The sequence below is a fragment of the Vicugna pacos genome, chromosome 3 (assembly GCF_048564905.1).
Source record: "Vicugna pacos chromosome 3, VicPac4, whole genome shotgun sequence".
NCBI lineage: Eukaryota > Metazoa > Chordata > Mammalia > Artiodactyla > Camelidae > Vicugna > Vicugna pacos.
The window spans coordinates 21,438,992-21,461,100 of record NC_132989.1 but is presented as its reverse complement, the minus strand read 5'-3'; the positions used below and the strand labels follow the sequence as shown (position 1 = coordinate 21,461,100).

The following is a 22,109-nucleotide window of genomic DNA, read 5'->3' as shown; positions in this document are numbered from 1 at the left end:
CCCAGCAGCCTGTACCCACCCCTCCCACCCTTGGGCTGCCCCCGCAAGCTTAGACCAAGTCAAGCAAGGGTCATACCCTGAGTCTCCAGCCTCCCAGCCTGGGCCCCTGGGGAGCTGGAGAGGTATGGGCCAAGGCAGTGGGGGTTTCTGGAAGGAAGAGGGACTGAGGCTTTGAGATGGCCACAGTGGGAGATGGGGGCTCTGAGGATGCCCCTCACACCCTGGCCCCCTGAGGTGAAGAACAGAATCCCACCTCATCATGGCTGACTGGGCTTCTCTGCCCCCAATCTCCCCACCCCCTCCCCCACGGGACCCCTGACCCTGGCAAAGGGAAGCCCAACTGGAAGAAGGGGGCCTAGAGCCCAGGGTGCCCTGAGGCAGCCCTTCCCACCCCCTGAGATCAAGGCAATGGTGGTTTTACAGGCTGACGGGTCAGTCATGGCAGGGGCTGGGGGGGTGGGGGGCAGGGAGGGGGCAGGGTGCAGGTCCCCCTTCTTGGGGGCAGCAACCAGCCACCCCCTGAGCAAACCTTCCTGCTCCCAACTCACCCAACCAGGCCAGAGGCACAGTCATCCCACCCCTGTCCAGCTGCCCCCCCACAGCCTCAGGGCCCCTCTGTGATGCTCATCTGGATGTGGGGGGCCAGCCTGAGCGGGGACTCCCCACCAGGGCACAGCGCAACAGTTCCAAAAAAATAGAGATTTGTATTCTTAAAAAAAATTAAATAAAAGCCCAGCTCTGCTGATAGGCGAATGTTACCCACATCCCCACCCCCACCCACCATTTGTTTCCCTGGCCTGCACCCCCATCCCGCCACGGCCCCAGGGATATTTACAACATGGAACAGTAGAGGCCTGGGGTGGGGGGCACTGCGGCAGGGAGGAGGGGGCACAGGGCAGGTCCCCCCCAGAGGGGTCCCCCAAGACAACACAACATCAACAAGAAAAGTTGCAAATCAGGCAGAAATGGGGACATCATTCCAAGGTCCTTATATACAGACACTGCATGACCAGCGGGAAGGGAGGCCCAGATGGGACCGGGCGTGGGCATGTAGCAGGCAGGTGGGCCAGCCCAGGAGCAGTACAGGAAGACAAGGCCTCCACTCCACTCCCACCCCCATCCCCACCCCACCTTTGGTAACAAAAGCCCTTCAGGGAGCCCCTGGCGGTAAAGAGCTTCTTCTGGGAGTTCCCAGGGAGAGGGTCTCCTCAGTTCAGCCCTGCTTCAGGGCTGGAACGGGGGCATCCTATCCCCGCCCTGGTCGGCCATGCGGGAAACAATGAGTTAAAAGTGTGCTGCCCACCCTTGACTCCACCATCTGCCCAAAGTGAGGGGGTGCTCCCTGGAAGTCGAGGGAAGGGAGCCTAGTCATTGTAGAGGAGCCCTCTTGGGCATCGGCTGGGAGGAGCCCCATAAAGGGGAAGAAAGGGCTCCTAGGGTCTGGGGGATGAAGTGAGGGGAGAGGACCTGGACCCTGCATGGGGGAATGGCCAGCGTGGTCATGAGGCCAGTACTCACCCCCCACTCAGGGCCCTGGCCAGGAAGTCCACGCTGGAAGGGTCAGGAGCGGGGGCCCTGGAATGGGCCCACCTGGGAGCTGGCAGGCGGCTGGGGAAGGGCTGGCCACCAGCCAGAAGGGAGCTCACAGGTAGATCTCGCGCTTGGCCGTCTGGGCAGATGCCGGTGTGGCTGCAGGTGGGAAGTCCGAGGTCTGGGTCAGGGGGATTTCCTCCAAGGTGGCCGAGTCCTTGCAGGAATCATGGCTACTGTGGGAGAAGGCACTGTAGGAGGGCAGGAGGCGCACGGGGGCCGTTTTGGTGTTCCGGTCTTCCGGGGGGCTGGGGCTGCCGGCGCCCGCAGGCTCCTGCCCTCCTCGGTCCTGGTAAGGCACGAAGGTGGAGAGTTTGAGGGCGCTGCTCTTGGTCCGGCGGCTGGGAGACGACTGGCCAGGCATCCAGCATGTGTCGGAGTGGCCAAACTCACTGCACTCCCGGGTACATGTGCCTGTCATGGCGACGTCGGGCAAAGGGCGCAGGTCTGCCAGAGAGAGAGGGGGAGGGCCGCCGTCAGGCAGGACAGCCTTGCAAAACTCTGCTCCGTGGCCTCCCACCGGTGCCTCCACACTGCTGCAGAACAGGGGTGCACGCCCCTTCCTGCCACCCAGCTCCGCAGGCACACACACTCTCAAATAGACACACAGCCTCCCACCATCCACCTCATGCTCCCTCTCTCTCTCACACACAATCTATCCTTAAATAGACACGTTCCTTCCACCCTCACCCACCTTCCAGACCTCCTCTCGCACACCCATCACATCTGCCCTCAGACAGGTGCACAAACAAACTCATCTACACACTCCGTCATCTAGTTCCAGACAAGCTGAAACGTGCACATCTACCTTCAGGTTGGAGTGAGGAAACCCCCACCCTCATTTAAAGACGCAATCACTTTCTCTTGTGTGCACACGCACATACACATTTACACTCAGAGAGATGTGGACACACATATCTACACTGGGCATCTCCAGCCTCAGACAAAGGTGAGCACATAACTTCCTTCTGAGCCCCCTGAAGCCTCACCATGCTCCCAGCTGTCCTGGGACCCCATCCTAGCGCAGCCCAGCAAGGCCTGGCTACAAAGCCAGGGGTTCGCGTAGAAGCACACACTCACATACCCACAAGTGCGCTCATGCAGCCCCTCCCCGCCTCACTCCGGCCCCTACACCAACCACCACCCCTGGCCTTGCCCCGGCTCCCTGCCCAGAACACCCATGGGAATGGGAGTTGGCCGTCTGACATCAGCAGTAGCCGGCATGGTTGCTGGGCAGCAGGGGAGGGGGGTGTCTCTATGGGAACGGCTGGGCCATGAGCACTTCCTGTCACAGTTGCCCCTGTCCCACCCTCGCTTGGGGACAGTACCAGGCGGTGACCCCTCCCCTCAGGGATGTAACTGAGCAACACCACCTGAGGTGGGGGCTCCCCTGGCACCACCCAACCTGGCTTGGCCTCCTGCCAGTGGGAAGTGAAGAGGGGACAGCTCTCTGTGTTAACCCTCAAAGCTCCTGGGCTCTTCAGCTCAGGGCACAGCGGGGGACCCAACATGGCACGGAGCACTGGGTGGGCGGGGCTGGGTGCTGGGCCGAGTCCCACAGACCCCAGACCCCAGAGCAGCTCCCACATACCTGGCAGTTCAACTCAGGGCCTGCTCCGGCCAGCCGGCTCTGCGCGGGCACAAAAAGGACGAGACGGGCGTGAGATCGCGCATGGAGGGGCAGGGTGGGGGCGGAGGGCACTCTGAGACCTAGGGCCTGGGAGGCTAGACAAGGGCCCTGTGCCCGATGGGTGGGGTGTGGAACTTTTCATCTTTTGGGGGAGTGGGAGAGTTTGGTCTGAGGGAGGGGGTGAGACCTGAGGACAGCTCCAAGATGGAGAGCCTTTCCATCCCAAGGGGAAGCTTATTGTCTCCCCCACCATGGATGACTTCACACACGCACACGAGCTACACACACACATCCTGACAGCATGCCCTGTTGTCCGTGCCCGCGCTGACCTCTGCTCCCACCCAGACCCCTCTTCTGCCATCACCCTCCAAACCCCTCCCAGATAAGCCTTTCTCCCCACCAGGCCTCCCCACTCCCTCTCCTCAGCCAAATCCTCTCTGGCTCCTCCCCACAGGGGGTCATCATACCCTTTTCTGAGCTCCTCATAGCATCTAGAGTCCCCTCCTTTTTCTCAAGGCCTTCTGGCCCCATTAAGGGCCTCATTACCCCAAGGGTCCCTCAAGCTGCCCTCACCACTCTCTGAGCCCTCTGGTCCCCATTCTCGGGGTCCCTGTTCCCTGGAAGCATTGTAATGAAAGGCTGAATCCAAAGTCTCCAGAATCAGAGAAGCCTGGGTTTGAATCCCTCCCCACTCTCTCACTGACTATGTATGGCTTTAGGTAACTGACTCAACCTCTCTGAGCCTCAGTTTCCTCCACTGTAAAGTGGGCACAAGAAAGGTCTCAGATCAGAGTGGTTGTGAAGATTAAATGACTATATACCTGAAAGCACTCAGCACGGTGATGACTGAACACACAAGAGCTCAACTAAGAGAGGCCATTTCTAAGGTCTCGTCACCATTCTCAGGCTCCTACTCATTCCCGGGGTGCCCCGACCACACGGACGCCCCTCACCATTCTCGGGGTGCTCCATCTCTCCTATGCTGCCATCGGGGGTGGTGCGCTCATAGTGATCCTCAGGCAGAGCCAGGGGACCGAGTCGGGGCCCCGAGGATGACTTGCTGGACGGCGTCTCAGACTCTTCCAGGCCACTGTCATAGTAACTGTGCTGGGACGGATCCTGCAGCTCCTGCGCCTGGCTGGTGGCGGAGAAGGTGACGCGGCGGTGAGGTAACTGCAGGGAGAAAGAGTGTCACTGCTGGCCAGCCGGCCTGCCCCACGGGACCCACCACCAGCCCAGGCTGCGGCCCCAGCCAGGCCCACCCTCAGAGCTGCCAGCCCTCCAGGCCTCAGCGGCGACCAGGACGAGGCCCAGCCCCCTAGCACAGCATAGCCCCCCAGAAAGCCAGAAAGCAAGGACCTTGATAGAAGACTGCCCCTTAATTCTAGGACAGCTCCCAGGACAGCCAAGACTACACAGTGAAAGTCCCAACACAGCACAGGCCCCAGTGTTATTATAGCCCCCAGGCCACCACAATAAGCCTAACCCATTACAACCACTTGTTACAGCAGCTTCGCAGTACTGGCACAGCCTCCTTTTAATTCCAGACAGCCAAAACCAAATAGCACAATACCAGCCAACTCCCCTAATTCCAGCACAGCCTCTGAAACCCAGCAAGCCTCCAACTTCTAGAGCAGCTCCTTTCTAAAAGCAGGACAGACTCCTAATTCCAAAACAGCTCACCGATACTAGAACAGTTCCCTATTTCCAAAGAAACCCCCGCCCCTCGCCCCACCGAAAACTCCAGCTCCTCACCTGTCTCATTGCTCTGTAACTTCCCATTGCCTCCATCCAGGTGAGGTGCCAACCTCTCTTTGATCCTCCCTTCCTCAGCCCTGGTCTGTAATGCTGTAGGCAGCCTCAAGACTCCCTGCTGAGTCCCCTCCCACTCAGCCCTCATGTCCCTGCTTCTCTCCCCTCCAGAGAGATCTGGGAGTGGAAAACGGTGGGGGGCAAGACGGAGAGGGAGTCTGGTAACAAACCAGGGCACCCTGGGGGTGGGGAAGCAGAACAGTGGAAACTCCCCAGTCCTCCAGATCAGGAAACAGCATAAACTGGGGAGAGTAGGGCCCAGGAGGACCTGGGCATAGGGGGAGCAGCCCGGCATCCATCAGGGATTCGGAAGACTGGCCTCGAATGGAGACTCCTTCTAGGAAGTAGGAAGGAGCCTCTGGGAGGGGCCGCTGGCTTGTGGAGCTAGGATTTAGAGGCTTAGACTGGGGACTAGGGGTGGGGGTGGTGGGATGGGACAGTGACAGGCTGTTCCCAGCCTGCAGCCCTGTCTGCCTGCCATGGGTTAACGATCATCCCAGGAACCTGGCAACCTCAGCTTGGCACTTGGCACAACCAACCAGTCACCCAAACACCCACCTGGGACCGCCACTGTTTCTCCTGCCAACCAGAAATTAGGAGTTGTGGAGGGCACAGACCCAGGGCCCCTGGAGGCCAGGGGTGGGAGAAGCCCAGGCCTAGGTCCTGCTGATGAGGTTCCAGGCTCCCTCTAATCCTCTAAGACTTTGTGGTGCTTTGTCTTTACTCTAAATCTCCCAACAGGAGGTTATCGAGACAGCCAGAAGAGGATGCTGCGGGTCTGCAGACCCACCCTCCTGATACCCTTACACAACTTTCCTCTCATTCAGGGGAGGGGGACATTGTCAGGACAGGGAGTTTCGGAGCTGCCTTCCCACCTTGGTTCCCACTCCGTCTTCAGGAATGGGCAACCCTTCTTGGGATCCATGTTGTGATCCAAAACACTGAAGGGTCTGGGTGATGACAGGTAAGATCCCCTAAATTGACCTGACATTTGGGGCTGGGAGGATGCAAAGGAGCATGTCTACCCGGTGATGGAGTGAACAAGCTCCAGAAGGGTCGGGGAGGCACAGGACACTGTTTTCTTTTAAGATATTAGCCAGCAGCCCTTCCTCCCTGCAGACCTGCACCTGGTAATCCAAGGCACAGCCCTGCCTACTAGGTTCGCGTCACTTGGTTTCTTTTTCCTATGATTCTTTTCTGTAAAATGGAGGGTGGAGTCATACTCAACACTAAATGCTCCCTATAATTCTATGACTCAAATCTTAAAAAGCCTAGATTCAAAATCAGTCTCAAACCCTAGTCCAGAAGTTCTAGACACTTGCTGGATATATCCAATTGGCTGTCTCTATGGGCCGTTCAAATTCAACATACCTGAAACCAAAATCTTTTTCTTCAGTCAGCTTCTGCATGGGCAATGATCTCATCACTGTCCCATCACCCAGACTCAGAAGGTTGACGTCTCCCTGGGAATCCTGGTAGCTCTCCCCTCACACCCCATCCCTACCCCATATCCAATTATCCCTTGAGTCGTGTGGGTCTTTTCACTAGAAGGTCTGCCTGATCCATCCATCCATCATCCCCCTTGCCGCTGTCTCAGTCCAGACCTCAGAGGGTCAATCCTCTACCTTCACCTCTACCCACTTTAAAGCCACCATACACGCCAGTGAACTTTCTGAAACTCAGTTCATCCAAAACTCGTGAGCTTTCAGGGGCTCCCATTTCCTTTTAAGGAGCTTTTGGCAAGGCATCGGTGTCCTCTACAACATACAGTTCTTTCAGTCTCACGTCTCAGGTGGTCACACTCACTCCCGTGTCTGGATTTGGCTCAGCCTCCCGCCCACCTCCTGCTCCTCACTGAAGAGCTGGCTCAGTGTCACATTCCCCTCCCAGGAGCTCACCCCCATGTCCTACGCAGCTTTTCTCATACTATGTATCTCAAAGAAAGGGAGGGGGCACCCTGGTCAAACACATTTGGAAAACCCAGAGTGATCCCAAGTTTATCAGGCTCCTCCTCTTTGCAGGCTTTGCCAAGCCTTTTATAGGCTAATGTGATGGTGCGTCCTCTCCTACCAAGACTTAGTCATGGAACCCCTTTTTTATAGCAGAATGGAAAACAACACACTCTGGCAATCCAGTTTCCTGATGATTTGTGCTTGAAATTTGACTCCATCGCTAACTAGTTTTCATTTTTGTAATATGAGCATTACAATGACCTGCATCACAAAAGGTTATGGGCGCTGAATGTGCTTAGCATGATACGACGCACCTGTTGAGGACTCAGAAAAAGGAAGTGAGCAGTAGAAGTGGCTGGTAGAACAAGTTGGGAAAAGCTTTACTCTGTGGCTCTTTCCCTCAACACCGAGATTCTCAACTGCCTCATCCTGTCAATTGTGGGTCTTCTAGGAATACCACCATTTTTAACTCAGGGTCTAGGACTGTGCTGAACACACAGCAGAGATGCAGCCCATGTGTTTTGAGGATGACAACAGTGTTGTTGTTTGGTCGTGTTCGAATGTTTAGTGTGGCTCCATGGATGGGCTGGATTGGAGCCAAGTAAGGGATGTTCTCTCAGACCCAGGAAAAGAGAGATGAAGGAGCTAAAGGAACAGAAGAAAGAAAGAGGCAGTGGCAGTAGGGAGAAGAACGAAAGAGAAAGCAGGATTGGTCAGGAGCTGCTGGGTCAGCCTAGAGGTGCTTATTTGTCCAGGAGAAAGGAAATGAAACCAGATTTCACTTTTTCCTGCCCTACTCCTCCAAAGCCCCCAGGAGTTTTTACTTTGGGGGTACCCTGGGGAATTGGGGAGTTTGTGGACGGAATCAGAGTAGAGGGCTGGCGCCTGGGACCTCCTGGGAGTGTCTCAAGCCTCTTCAGTCGCCATGGAGACAGGTTGCCTCTGGCCTCAGAGGCTCCCCCAGGACTTGAGGCCCCTCACCCAGACTTTAGCCTCCTCCTCAGGCACAGCCAGAGACAGGGCAGACCCAGGAGAGCAAGAAGTGAGAGACGGAGAGAGAGAGAGTACGTGAGAGCCAGCAGCAGCTCAGGGTGGCCAGAGTGAGCGAGGGAAGGGAGGGAGGGGAGGGAGGGGGCAGGATAGGCCCCTCAGCCCCAGTCAGCAGGGAGCACCCTGAGATCGGAACAGGTCAGTCCAAAGCACTGGAGAGCCCCCTCCCGTCTCCCTGGGCCCTCCCTCCCAGCAGCCCAGGCTGGTGACCAGGGTGGGGAGACACAGGGCAGAGCGGGCTAACTGCTGGGTGTGGAGTGGTGTTGAGAAGAAGAGGCTGGGAAGGGGACTTGGGAAGATATGGCCCCGAGGGAAAGTGGCTGGTGTAATTATAGAGATTCTTTACCTTCACCTGAGGCAGCCAGGCTGCCCTCCACCCCAACCAGCTACTCCGGTTTGAGGTCTTTCGGGAGCCGCTCAGTGTGGGAAGGTGGGAGAGGTCAGGCTGGTGGAGAAAGGGCAGGACTTGGGTGCATCGCCACCTGCTCTCTCTTGGTGAAGGGTGTCATTGTCAGGGAGAAGGCCCCACAAACATGCGGTGAGGGTTCACTGCCAGACACCTCCATGTGAAGGTTGCTCAGAAGGGCAGTTTCCCCAGATATAGACATGGTCATGGAGAGGGGGAGGACGGTCAATTAAGATAGGGTTGAGGGGAGGGGCAGCTCTGGGACGGTGGGGGGGGCGAAGAGCAGGGATGGGAAAGTGGGGCAGGACCTAGGGACAGAGGGCCGTTTCCAGTCTCTCTCACTCCTTCTCTCAGTTCCCGGAAAATAAGAAACCAAAACTCCAAAAATAGAGAACTTTATTATCAGGGGTAAGTGTTTGGGACTGGGGCCTAGCCCCAGGAGTCTGGGGTGGGGAAGAGGGGGACACAACGTACACAGAGAAGGCACAAATGGGGAGGCCCCCTTTCCTGTCAGGATCCCCACCCAGTTACCTACCAGGATCGCAGACTCCCTGTTTCCCCTCTAGAGAAGCACCCATGGCTGGTCTCAGACAGAGACCTGGATTCGGAGAAAACTTCTCCACTTCCCTCCCCCTGCTGCCTCCAAACCCTTCTACTCATCAGCCCCCACCCGCAGGACCCAGCAGCTGGTCTAACATCCCAGGATGTGACAAGTCACAGGCTTCTCCCAGCGGGGAGGGGGCAGGGAGGGGAGACACAGAGCACACCGTCAGGGTTCACTCCGCCCAGCTATCCAAGCCTGGTGAGGCAGCGGAGTCGTTCCGAGGTCCCAGCACCCCCCCCCCGATCTTTAGTTCCACCTCCCACCACTGGCTTGGGCTGGTGGGCACGGCAGGCCTGAGATGCGGGCTCTGTCACTCCCACACCTCGGTCCAGATGGCCCCGTGGTATGGGTGGGGTGGGGGCCGGGGCGTGCTGAGCCGCAAGGGCTGGCCTACCTGCTTGCTGGGGTATTTGGGGGGGTTGGTGCGGTAGCTGTAGTCGGAGTACTGCTCAGACCCCGTGGACGTGGTGTCCCCGGTGCCCACGAATGTGTTTGCCGGCGGCAGGTCCTGCACCACCTGGTGCTTCTTGGAGGCCGAGGGTGACTGGGGCTGCAGCTGGATGGAAGGCAGTGGGGAGTTAGAGCGATAGTGACGGCCCAGGTCAGGGCTGCCTGGTGGGTAGTTGAGGGGCAGGTGGATGCGGGGGCTGTCCCCAGGGGTGTCGCTCATCAGGTTGAACTTGAGGGACTTCTGTAGCCCAGACTCGTCCTCATCCTCCACTGGCTTCACGGGCTTGGGAGACTTGCTCTTCTTGCCCTTGCTTTTGTTTCCCTTGGAAACTTTGCTGCTGGGTTTGGGGGCGTACAGGTCCTTGGTCTCCTTCTTGCCAGCCTGGTAGCCACTCTTGGCCTCCCGCTGCCGGCAGTAGCGCACGAGCACAGCCAGGGCGATGAGCAAGGCCACGGCCACAACACCAGCCACCACGCCAAAGAGGATGTTGCCACGCTGCTTGGAGCGCTCGTATTCTGGATCCCCGGCAATGTCGATGTCCAGTGGCGTGTCCAGGCTGTGGCCCAGCAGGGTCTCCAGCAGCGTGCGGTTGGCCAGGGTCTCGTTGACATACAGGTGGACCAAGGCTGTCCCATAGCGTGGGGGCTTGCCGCGGTCACTGACCTTCACCACCAAGCGGTGTAGCCCGTGGTGGCGCCGCTCGATCTCCTTCTCCAGGGTGATGGCGCCTGAATGTGACCCAATCTGGAAGAGTCCGTAAGGGTTGCCACCGGCGATGCTGTAGGTCAGCTCAGCGTTGACACCGGAGTCTATGTCCTCAGCTGTCACTTGGCTGACTGTCTCACCCAGACGTGTCTGGGGGGTCAGCAGCCGGTGGGAAGTGTTGGAAGGGGCAGTGATAAAGGGCGCATTGTCATTCTCATCCAGCACGTTGATGGTGACACCAACGTAAGCTGAGCGAGGTGGAACACCACCATCCACCGCCTTCAGCTGGAAGGTATAGGTGCTTTGCTGCTCCCGATCAAAGCTTAGGCTGGAGAGGATGGTGCCCGTGCCATTCTGGATAACAAAGTCACCGTTGTCCTGCTCCACCGTGAGCTGCACTCGGGCGTTCTCCCCCTTGTCCCCATCAATGACAGTCACCATGCCCACTGGACTCAGTGCCGGCATGTTCTCCATCACTGAGAAATTGTAGCCACTCAGCATAAACTTGGGGTCATTGTCATTGCAGTCCAGCACATTGACGAGGACGGTGGCTGTGCCCTGGAGGCTGGGGCTGCCCCGGTCGGCTGCCACCACCTTCAACTCATAGCTGTCCCGCTGTTCCCGATCAAGGGATGTCTTCACCCGGATCTCTCCAGTCTCAGGGGAGATGGTGAAAAGACCCTTGGCGGCCGGCTCAGGCTCCAGAGAGTAAACCAGCTCAGCGTTGGAGCCCGAGTCAGCATCACTGGCAGTGACCTCAGCCACCACTTCACCTGGCTTGTTGTTTTCTGGGAAGGCGACCTCAGTAACACTCTGAGTGAAGACAGGGGCATTGTCATTGACGTCCACCACCTGCACCTTGAGGGAGTTGGTGCTTGAGAGTGGGGGGTTGCCGGAGTCCACGGCCACAATCTCGATGGTGTAGTCTTTGACCTTCTCATAGTCGAGGGGGGTGGTGGTCTGCAAGAAGTACTTCTTCTTGCTGTCACTTCCAGTCTCACTGGCCTGGCGTAGCTGGAAGGGCACGTCACCTGCCACCACACAGGTGACAGCTGCATTCTCTCCCTCATCTCGGTCAGATACCTGCACCAGGGCCACAGCTGTCTCCTCTGCCACATCCTCTGAGATGTTAGCCATGCCGTCTTGGTGGGTCACCAGCCCGATGCCCCGGATCTCGATGGTGGGGGCATTGTCGTTCATGTCCTTCACAGTCACCACCACCTGGGCTCGGGCACTCTTGGGGTTGGTGCCGCGGTCCTTGGCGAGCACCGAGAAGCGCAGGGTACTTAGGTCCTCACGGTCCACAGGGCCCTGCACAGTGATAAGTCCGGTGTTCCTGTCCAGTCGCAGAAGACGCCTCACAACTTCGGGCGCCTGGTGGAACGTGTAGTCGATCTCTGCATTGGCGCCTTGGTCTGAGTCATTGGCCTTCACCTATAGGGCAGGGGGTGAAAAACAAGGAAAACAGGGCTGGGTTACTTCGGGGATAACAGATGAAGGGATGCACGTGCTGCCTTTCCAATGAGCGTGGTAGACACGACTAATCTAATGCAGCACCTTTTCCAAAAGCAGCACATGCGTACACCTTCCTTTTCCCGATCCTGACACTGTGGAAGATACTACTGATCCGTTTCCCTGAAGAACACAGATGCAGCCCACAAATCCTCAGCGGTGATACAAGCAACTACTAGAGATACGATATTGTTATCATGATAACTCTCCTTATTCCTAGACTAGTCCACCCAAATACGGGGATGAGGATCCAATTAGCAACTAGGGCAGCCCTTCCACCCAGTTAAACTGGCCCTCACCCTTTCTGAAGAGCTGGAAAGGTGTGAATAGTAGAGATAAGAGTATGCATGACGTGTGTAAATATGCATGCATGCAAATACATGAGTTGTGATTATGTGAGAAGGTATGTGTTTATGCACGTGTGTTTGCACACAAATGGAGACCCACATGCCCACCTGGAGGCCACAGGTGCGGGGATTTCTTTTTTGAGAGCGGCCAGGTAGGGATGTGGGTCAGGAGGAGCCTGCCAGGCCAGGCCAGGCCACTACTCTGTCAAACCAGGGAAACCTGTTTCTTCTCTCTTCCCCTCCCGGGGCTGGCGCTGGCGCTGGCTGGGCACCAACTTGAAGAATCTGGCCGAGCCTGCGGCTGGGAGGGAGGGATTGGTGCAGGCTACAGAGCCTGCTGGCAGCGGGCTGGGCTCTCAGCATTAGACAATGAACTGTCTGTCCCTTTGCAGTGGGCACGCCCTCCCACGCCAACGCCACTCGGCCTGTCTGTACAAACACGGGTGGTGATGGGGCAACAGGAGCCAGGTGGGAATGGCCGTGAGGTAGCACTGGTCAGGGAGAAACAGGAGGGTTGGAGTTACGTCACAGCCAGATAGAATGTGATGGCAGCACGGGTGGGGGAATGAGGGGGAAGGACAGGATAGGCACAACTTGGCAGAGTCTCTGGGGAGCAGAACAAGAGTCCTGGGTTCGAATCCCAGCTCCACCACTTCCCAGCTTTGTAACCTCATGCCAATTATTTAATCTCCTCATGCCTCAGTCTACAAATGTATAAAATGGGGATAATAATGGAACCTATTTCACGAGGTCATGGTGAGAATTAAATGGGATGATATGTGTGAAAATGCCTAACACTGCCTGGCACATGGCAAGTGTTCCCTAAATAGCATTTATCCCTCTTTTTGTCCGTGCATCCATTCATCATCCATCTGTCTGTCCTCCAACTGTCCATCTCTGAAAATCAGTGCTGACACAGTGTTGGGCTTCACACCCAGCGGGCCTTCAAGCCACTGCTGGTCTCCCCTCTTTCCCATCAGGACTTTTTCAATCGTGGAGAAACACGTGGGCAGGGTTTCCCAGCTACCTGGTCTCTGCTCACTCCTCTAACGGTTTCTCCTTGCCCTACTCCCCTAGTCTGTCACTGACTTTTTCATTATAATTCCCACTGTCTCTGTGTCTTAACATTGGTCACCCACCTCCTTATCTGCCTCTCTGACCATCTTACCTCCCTTTGTGTCTGTCTGTGACTCCTGACTTTCATCTCTGCCTCCCTCCTATCTTGCTCATTTCTCCTTTGGCCTCTTTCCCACTGTGGGTTCTCCCCTATCCTCTCTTTTCTGCTACCTGTAGCCTTGTCTCTGCCTCATGCTCCTGCTTCATCTCATTTCCCAGCTCTTACACACATGGGCTCTGAAGCCAAACTGTTGGATATGGCCAAGGTGGGATCTAAACACATCAGCTGGGTGATACCAGGCAGGTTCCCTAATCTCTACAGGCTCAGTTCCCCATCTGTAAAATGGGGATAATGCTTACCTTGTACGGTGGGAATTAAATGATATAATACACATACTGTATTCAGAACAGTGCCTGGCGCCTAGGCTATTATTATTTGCCATCCCCGACAGTCTATCTCCCTTTTCTTTCTCAGTCTCTTTTCTACAGGTTCCAGTCCACTAGCCTCTAAAAAAAACTCCTCCCTATGCCCTGCTTCAGTTCGAGGACATGGGACGAAGGGTTTCCCAGGATGGGTAACGGTGTACAGGGCAGGCCGAGCCCTTCTCAGCTCCCTTACGTCAAAGACAGACAGCTGCAGCCCATGGGGAAGGAGAAAGGAGCCGGGGCTGGCAGGAGGCCAGGGCAGAGATGACAGCGGGAGATACGCCCACCTGTCTGCGGGGACGCTTTCTTTGCTCTCTCCTGGGCCCTGGCCCCACCGAGCTGCCCAGTGCCTGGGGCAGTTCCCATGGAGAAGGGTGCTGAGAAATTCCGCAGAGGCCACTGACCCCCCACTGGGCCCAGCACCCCATACCCATGGGTGCCCCGTGCCTAGGGAAGGAGGCAGGTGCACAGACATCTGAGTACAGTTTCCTAGCACTTGGAGGACTCATCTAGCTAAGATGATCTCATCTGACTGTCAGGGACGGGCAAGTAAGGCTCTGTCCTCCAGCTTCAGGAAACTCTCATCTGGCCAAAGGGCCCCTGGTTGGGAAGATAATCTCTTCTTGGGAGAGATTCTACTCAGACGAAGGGCGATTCATTTGTTCCAACTTAGCCGGCTTGGCCTGGGAGGAGAGTATCATTTGACTTGGGAGGGGGATTCGCTTTGCAGGTTTCTCCAACTCGAGTCTGCCCTGGGGATGGGGGGATTACTGTTCACGTGCTATGCCGCTGGCACCTAAGTAGCGGGATAGAGCAAAGTGAAATCACCTGCTGGGGTGTGGTGGGCTTGTCTCACAGGCTGGGGGCTGGGGAGACGAGATCTCTCCACAGTCTTTTGGTCGATTTTTTTTCCTAAGTGAAGGGAACTCTCATGAGGTTGGGGTGGGCTCCCATTTCTAAAGGCGGGTCACCCTGACAGTTAGATGGAGGGGCCTCTCACCTGGATGACTGAGTGGCCTATGGGGCTGTTCTCAGACAGCTCGGCCTCGTAGGAGGGGCGCTCGAACTTGGGGGCGTTGTCATTGGTGTCGAGCACGGTGACTCGCAGCAGGGCACTGCTGGCCCGTGGGGGGTTGCCACCATCCTGCACCTTGATGGTGAGGTCATAGGAGTCCCAGCGCTCCCGGTCCAGGTTGCCCATCACTATGAGCTGCGGCTGCTTCCCCTCCTGGTCTTCCGCCACCTGCAGCCCAAATAGTTCCTGGGCCTCGGGCCCGGCCTGCAGCTCATAGGATGCCACGCCATTGGGGCCAGCGTCACGGTCCGAAGCCACTGGGATGGGGAAGAGTGAGCCGATGTTGGTGTTCTCGGGGATGGGCAGTGTGATGACTGGCGAGGCGAAGTTGGGCGTGTTGTCATTGATGTCCTGGACCTCTATCTGGCCCTCTAGCAGCCGGGGGCTGCCATTCTGCACCAGGTCCGTGATAGACACCTCAAACTCCAGGATGCAGGGCTCACCAGGGAGCTGGTTCTGGCATTCCCGGAGCCCCTCGCGGTCGATAGAGGTCTCAGTGGTGAAGATGTCGCCCGTCTTGCCATCTACCCGCAGGTACGGGGCGCCTACCTCTAGTTTGTACAGGTGGCCCACGTCTGGAAAACCATAGTCAGCTGCGAGGCTCCCAATGAGAGTGTTGGGTGGCTGTTCCTCTGGCACCTTGTACACCACCCGGGTGGCGTGGCCTGGGGATGGAGCCAGCAGGAGCAGTAGTACCAGCAGCGTGGTGGGCAGCAGCACCTGTTGCCCCCCAGGGCCTGGGCTGCGCCTCAGGGGCCCCATCTGGGCAGGCTCCAGAGTCAGGAGGGCTGTAAGGCGGGGAGGCAGAACAGAGAGTCAGCTGGGAGGAGAGCCCTGGCCCTAAGGGCTGCCCAGATCCAGCCCCCCACTCTCCTTCCCTCACCTCCACACTACTCTCCCAAGAGAGAGCTGTGCCCCAACACAGAACCCCGATTCCAGGACCCAGAACACCGAGTCTCACCAGCGGCTGGGTGTAGCAGCGGTGTCTGCCCGAGCTTGAGAAGCCGGTAGGGGCCCTGAACAGGTCTAGAGCAGTTCCCGCCCATGGAACGCCCTGACCCTCCTGACACTCCCTCCTTCTCTCCCTGCTCTCTACTCTCTGCTTTGCCCAACACCTCCTTCTCACCAGCATCCTGCCTTAGTCACCCATGCTAATTACCCTGATACTGAGATAGGGAGAGACAGCAAGTGGAACGGTGAGACCTGGAGCACCCCCTCCACCAAACACGGTAGAAGAGAGACACAGGTATGCTTTTACTCCCCAGACCCCAGATCCCAGCTCATTGCTGCCCACACTGAAGGCCGCTTTCACTGGCTGGAGGGAGAAGGGATGACGTCTTGTTCCTCTCCCTTCTGAGATGCCAAGTCAGTGCATGCATGTGAAGTATGACATCTCAAATCCCTCTCTTTTGACGATAATCACTGCTAGTGCTCAATGTCCCCACACCCACGAAGGGCCAGCTTGAACTGGGCACCAATCAAGGCTTGAAAATGGTTAGGGTTGAAGAGTAGGTGTTAGCCCTCCCCCAGCTCCTTCCAAACACACTTGCCCGTGAGCACGCACACCTGTGTGCACACACACGGTTCCTGGGGCTCCTTCACCCTCCCTCTCCAGCTTCTGGAGGTCAGGACTAGGGTCAGGGCTGACTAGCCCTGGAATTGGCACTGGGAGCTGCCCTGGCCTGTCCTTAGCAACTGGGAGCCCAGCAGGTCTAACTGGGACAGAGCTGCCAATGGCAGCACCAGCCCTTCCCTGACCATTCCTGCTACCCCTGCTCAGTCTCAGTGAACATCCTCTCCCCGCCCACCCCCAAATCTTTCCAATTAGAGCCCTGTATGCCCCAGCCAGCCACAAGCTGCACTCCCATCACAATAGCCCACTTCTGCCCTTCTCCCCCAGCTCTGAGCTGTGCATCAGCAGACCCCAGCCAGACCCTCCAGCTACAGTCCCAGTTGACTCCCTCCTTTATTCAAATCCAGTCTTTGGTCCAGCATTTTCAGCAGAGCCTCAGGCTCAATCTCCTTTTCCTAGCTCCCCTCTTGCACGTGGAATACCTGCCCCACACCTGGAAATTCCACCCCAGGCCCTGTCACAGGTCACACTCACCCCACTGAAGGCAGGCTCTGGTCCCCCCATGGAGCCTTTCCAGGCCTCTTCAGCCCACGGTGACCTTTCCTTCCTCCAACTCACAGCCACTTATTGTGTGTCCCAATTCCGCGACTATGAATCACCTTGCGGCCTGGGATACCACCGCCCATGTTGTTCAATTCCTGTATTGTGTGCCTGTTTCTGTGTTGTCTGCCTCTCCAAGGGACAGGAGAGGGACAGGGATCCCCATTCTCATCCCCCAGCCCCCACCTATGCACCGTCACAGAGCTGGGCACACTGTAAGTGCTTGTTCATGCATTCACTGAATGTTTATTAGTCACTTACAATGTGCCAGGCTCTGTCCTGGGCAATGGGACACAGCAGTGAACAAGACTGAGGTGATCTACCATTGTGGAGCTGACAGTGGTCCTAACTCAATGATGATTTGTCACTTTTGTTGGGTGGTACCCATTTGACACATGTAAGGCAGCAGGGTAGAAAAGAGCAGGGACTGTGACATCAGACAATCTGAGGCAAACCCCAGCTGCTCACTTCCTGGCTGCCTGAGCTGGAGCAAGTGATTTAGAGCCTCAGTTTCCTTATCTTTAAAATGGGGATAATACTACTTCTTTCCTAGGGATCTTGAGCTTATGTGGGCTAAATGCCTAGCACAGTGAGTCCTCAACACACTTATCATTGTAGTTAGGGAGCTGTCTGGGAAATAATTTGGGAATTGTCTGTCTGTCCTACGAGACTGTGGGCGGAGAGTGGGAGAACCTCTGCTTTGTTTACTCCTATATCCTCAGGGTCTCGCCCTGGACCCCGCACAAAGTAGGTGCTCAGTAACAGCTCCTGAATGACTATGATTATTTTAGCCCCCAGGCTTAGCCTCTTCTGGAACTTTTTGTGTGGCGGCTACTGGTTTCCTTGCCCAATTTCCCTACTCCACTGAGAACTCCCTGGGGTCCAATTTAATCCTTCTCTGCTTAGGTCCATAGTAGACTCTCAGCAAATGTTCATTGAATGCAGATTCCTTACCCACGGCCTCGCCCTGGTCATGGGCACTCCTTGCACTAATGGGCTCAATGTGTGTGAGGCTCTTATCAGATTAGAGCGCGTTTGTTCCCAGCTTCAATCTTAATCTCTTTAAAGGAAGGAGGAATTTATCTGATGCTCTGTTTGGATCCACCCTCCAGCTACTTCCCCTCTGTCTGCATGGACCTGGCACTGGGCTCATCTTACTGTCAAGCCCCAACCCAAACACACCTGTCTCCAAAGAACCTCATTCCCTTCTGGGCACCTTATCCTGCCCTCCTCGCCATAGCACACACACAATATGGGATCACTGTGAGCACCCCCTCTGTGCATAATCTCGGCAGGGTGGGGGTTACTTCGGAATCACCCTAAACCTGACAAAGAGGAGAAATAAAGCAGTGATGGTTTGCCTCCACTCACTCCCTCCGGATCAAGAATTTGTAACATTTTGTAGTCACATCCCCCCTTTAAGAATTTTATGAAATTCCGCTGCCGATTTTTCCAAGAAAAATGAATGCTTACAAATTTTTGCTACAAATTCAGAGGTCCACGGTCTGGCAGCATCAGGGTGATTTTGATTTGTAGCCGCTCTAAGAGCTACTGATTAAGTACCGACCTCGGGGCTTTCTTCCCCAGCTTGAAGCCTTCAGGCCTCCCAGGCAGCACAAACACAGCAAGAGTGTGACACGTCCTTCCCTCCCCCCACCCACTCCCCCCCTACCCCAACACACATACATCTTCTCTCACTCATCCTGTCACCCTTAGGAGTCAAGAAATGATTGTGGTATGTAACTTCTGAGCTGGAAAGAAAACCAAAGAGGAATATCCAAGGCGATAACCAACCTGGTGGTTGGTTAAGAGGGGATGGTTTCCCTGGAGGAAGGAGGAATCTGGGGGGAAATGAGGTTGGGGGAGGGTTGCCCAAAGTAAGAGCAAGAATTGAAGAGGGTTTAGCTCCTTAAGCACCTGGAGAGTTCTTTAACATGACCATTATCTGGCCCCACCCTTAGGAATTTTGATTCTGGAGCAGGGACCTGGAGAAACCCCCAGGCTGCAGGGTGAAGGCAGCAACGGTCTGGGTCCTTCTGGGACAAACTTTGAGATATACCAAGTCTTTGGAGTTAAGAAATAAGTACAAATTCCATTATCATCACTTTTACCATCATCATCACTGTCACCATCGTCCCAGCTCATACTCCCTGAGATTTTACTACATTTACATCCATTATCCCATGGAATCCTTCTAACCCTCTGCAATGGCTACTATTTACTATTACAGTGCATCCCATAGTACAGATAAGAAAACTGAGGCTCAAAAAGTATAACTGTCTTGGGTCAGAGAAGTAGTAAGTGGAAGGGTTGGGATTTGAGAAGACTGCCTCTTCACATGTGTTGGGGAAAGGCTGGACGGGGGAGGGAAATCAACAGAAATCCCTGAGGCCAGATTATGTTTGTTATATACCACCTCCCCTCCAACATACACACACACACACACACACACACACACACACACATACACACACACACTCTCTCTCTCTCTCTCTCTCTCTCTCTCTCCCTCTCCCTCTCCCTCCCTCTCTCTCTCCCTCTCTCCCTCTCTCTCTCTCTCTCTCTCTCACTCCCCGGGCTGCCAAACCTGCCAGGCAAGGAGGGAAAGAGAAAGAGAGGGCTTAGGGTTTTAGGGTTCAAGGAATGAAGGACCCCATGCCTCCCAGGCTGCTGCTCCACATCCCCACCAACACCCCAGCCCTGAGGCCTGTAAAGATGCAGGGAGAGAGAGCAGCCAGGAGTTGCTGTGAGGCGGCCCTTCCTCCCTCTACTCCCACCATCACCGAACTTTGTCCTGGTGGTTGGTTGTTGGGAGTCATTAGTCCCAGGCTGCAGCCTTTGAAGTGATTAGTGCCTTATCAGCCCCTCCCCCGGCACTGGCTGCCTTCCTGGCAGGGGTGTCCTGACCTCCACCTACTGACATGGACAACCTGGACCCTGAGAAGCTAGAGCCTGAGCAGGGACAGTGACTCATTTTTCTCAGGCCCATGGAGCACAGTGAGGTATGAGGGGGCAGAGTCCAGGCAAGGCCAAGGAAAACGCCATCTGTGTCACTATCTGGGGAGGAAGGAGGGCAGCGTTGAGGGTTCACCTGGAATCTTCATTGCCAGCCCACCTCAGGGACCAGGGCCACTTCCTGCTGAATACTGCGGCCAGAGAGGAAACACATAGGGGCAGCCATCACTGTCCCAGTGGCTAAGTCAGCCCTGACACCCTCCACCCCACCATCACCCCTGCACTGTTACACAACCAATAGCCACCGCCACTATGGGCACAGAACACCGAGGGGAAAAGTAAACATCTGGGAGAGGAGGGTAAGCAAGCTGGGCTGTGTAGGGTGGAGCTGTTCAGAGGCTTCCCACAGTGACTAAGTGTGCAGCCCTCAGCTCCTCTCCCTTCTCTTTCACAACCCTTTATTAGCCTCTGCAGGGTTTCCAGGCACCTGCATTCTTTTGTCAGATTATTGTCGTTGGGGGTTCAAACCCTTGTTCCACCACTTCCCAGCTGTGTGACGTTGACCAGGTGACTTCACTTCTCTGAACATATTTTTCATATTGTGAAATGGAAATAATCTTGCCTCTTGAACTTATCTGGAAGGATTAAATGAGCTCTGATGCATTAAGGTCTATTACATTGTACAGGACAGATAGCTTTCCATCACTGAACAGAGAATTTATTTCCAGTGTCAGGCACACAGTAGGTGCTCATTGGTTCAATAAACAAACCAATCCCCTGCCAGTTGGGAAGACCTATGAAGGTAAAGATGGTGTGTATCTTACTACAGTACTGCATCCTCATCACCCACCATGGGCCCTGGCAAACAGTAGGTGCTCAATGCATGGTTGAAAGAATCTCTCTGCAGCACCAGCTATCCTCCCTCAGGGTAGGGGCAGCCCTCTGCCCGTATCAGAAGGCTTCCTCCTTCCCCCACTCTCCCATCCCCCCAGCCTTGACTTCCCCCACGCTCCCGGGCCCTCTCCTGGCCCTTCCACCCAACTCTTCACGACAGTTAGCTCACTATCTCAATCTAGCCCAGCTCTTCTGAGCAAGTAGCCACAGCAGGAGCCCCTCTGCCAGGAAGACGCCATGCCAGCAAGATGCCCCTTTCCAGCTGGAATCCCTTTTAGAATTGGGGCTGGATGGGGGGAAAGGGGAGAAACTAGATGCTGCCAGAATTGAAACCAGGCCTGCGCCCCTACCGCCCTGTCCCTGGCCATTTTTGGAGGCCCTTCTCATCCCTCTCTCCTCGATTTCACCCTACGCCCTCATCTAGTTATAATTACAGATTCCAATCCTCCCAGACCCCCACGTCAAGAAAGCACGCGCGCGCGCGCACACACCCGCCCCGTGGCACACACTCAGACCTCTGGGCTGTCACAAACACCTTCCGGGCGCCCTCTTTCCTGGCAGCTACCGAGGGTTGGCCCAGAGCAGGTAATGGAAGGCTCCCTGCGTCTTCCGGCAGGACGTCCTGGACTCCGCCGGCCGGGGGCAGCCCCCTGCCTACACCGCCGTGGTCAGGGCGCTCCCCCGACACAGCCTGCGCGTGGGGCGTCTCCTCCCAGCGGACGCGGGAGTGTGAGTCGGGGGAGGGGGGACGGCGGCTGTTCCTCAGCCATCCTCCTGCTCGGCCGGCCCAACCCCCACCCCGGCGACGCCGGGCCTCCCCGAGCTCGGGGCGAGGCGGGAGCGCGGCGCGGTGAGAAAGCGCGTCGCCAGCGGGCCCCTTGCGCCTCCAGCCCCGGGGGCCGCGGCGGGGAATCCCTCCTCCTCCGCATCTCGGGCCTCAGCCTAGGGTACCCCGCAAGCCGGCGCGGGCAGGAGCCGCGCAGCGGGCGCCGGGAGGGGGCGGGGAGGGAGCCGGCGCCGGAATCACAAAGCGGCGAGCCTGGCCTTGGGGAGAAATTCTCATAAAACGGACCCTCTCGCCGAAGGCGGATAAGAGGTCGTTGCCCCACGCTGAATCCTCAAAGCCCTCCAAGCCGCCCCGAAAATTCCCTGCTAGAAGGAATCGTCGCCCACCACTGCTGGGAAACTGAGGCCAAAAGTCTGGGCTCCCGAGGGTAGCTAGGCGGAAAGGGTGCGGGTCCTTCTGGCCGGCTAATTTTGTTTTTGCGCGTGCAGTGATCTCCCTCCTGATCTCAGGGTCTTGTGGGAGCACACGACTCTGGCCTGCAGCCGGGACCCGCGGAGGGGACGCCCAGGTGTGAGAGGGACACAGGTGTGTGGGACCCAGATGTGCTGGGGACCCAGGTGGCTC

The 22,109-nt window shown here is 56.5% G+C and overlaps 1 protein-coding gene and 1 long non-coding RNA gene across 6 annotated transcripts in view; one reads left to right on the top strand and one right to left on the bottom strand.

Moving 5' to 3' along the window:
• Positions 1-449: 449 nt before the first annotated feature.
• The window catches only part of PCDH1 (protocadherin 1), a 23,270-nt gene continuing 1,610 nt past the window's right edge, over positions 450-22,109 (bottom strand). The window contains exons 1-6 of one of the 5 annotated variants that reach the window (XM_015239456.3): positions 15,638-15,782; positions 14,602-15,464; positions 9,439-11,634; positions 4,174-4,393; positions 3,182-3,220; positions 1,936-2,037 (exon numbers count right to left, since the gene is read on the bottom strand). In XM_015239456.3, the coding sequence (XP_015094942.2) occupies positions 3,195-3,220; positions 4,174-4,393; positions 9,439-11,634; positions 14,602-15,464; positions 15,638-15,722 (3,390 nt within the window). In that variant the 5' untranslated portion in view covers positions 15,723-15,782 and the 3' untranslated portion in view covers positions 1,936-2,037; positions 3,182-3,194. Of the gene's footprint in view, positions 2,038-3,181; positions 3,221-4,173; positions 4,394-8,819; positions 11,635-14,601; positions 15,465-15,559; positions 15,784-22,109 lie in introns of those variants that run through there. The other 4 variants (XM_031672089.2, XM_072955925.1, XM_031672095.2 and 1 more) reach the window with 4 other exon arrangements.
• LOC107033544 (uncharacterized) overlaps positions 20,338-22,109 on the top strand; it is a 26,967-nt gene continuing 25,195 nt past the window's right edge. Inside the window, exon 1 of the long non-coding RNA XR_012067460.1 lies at positions 20,338-21,283. This is a non-coding gene — a long non-coding RNA (uncharacterized lncRNA). The remainder of the gene's footprint in view (positions 21,284-22,109) is intronic.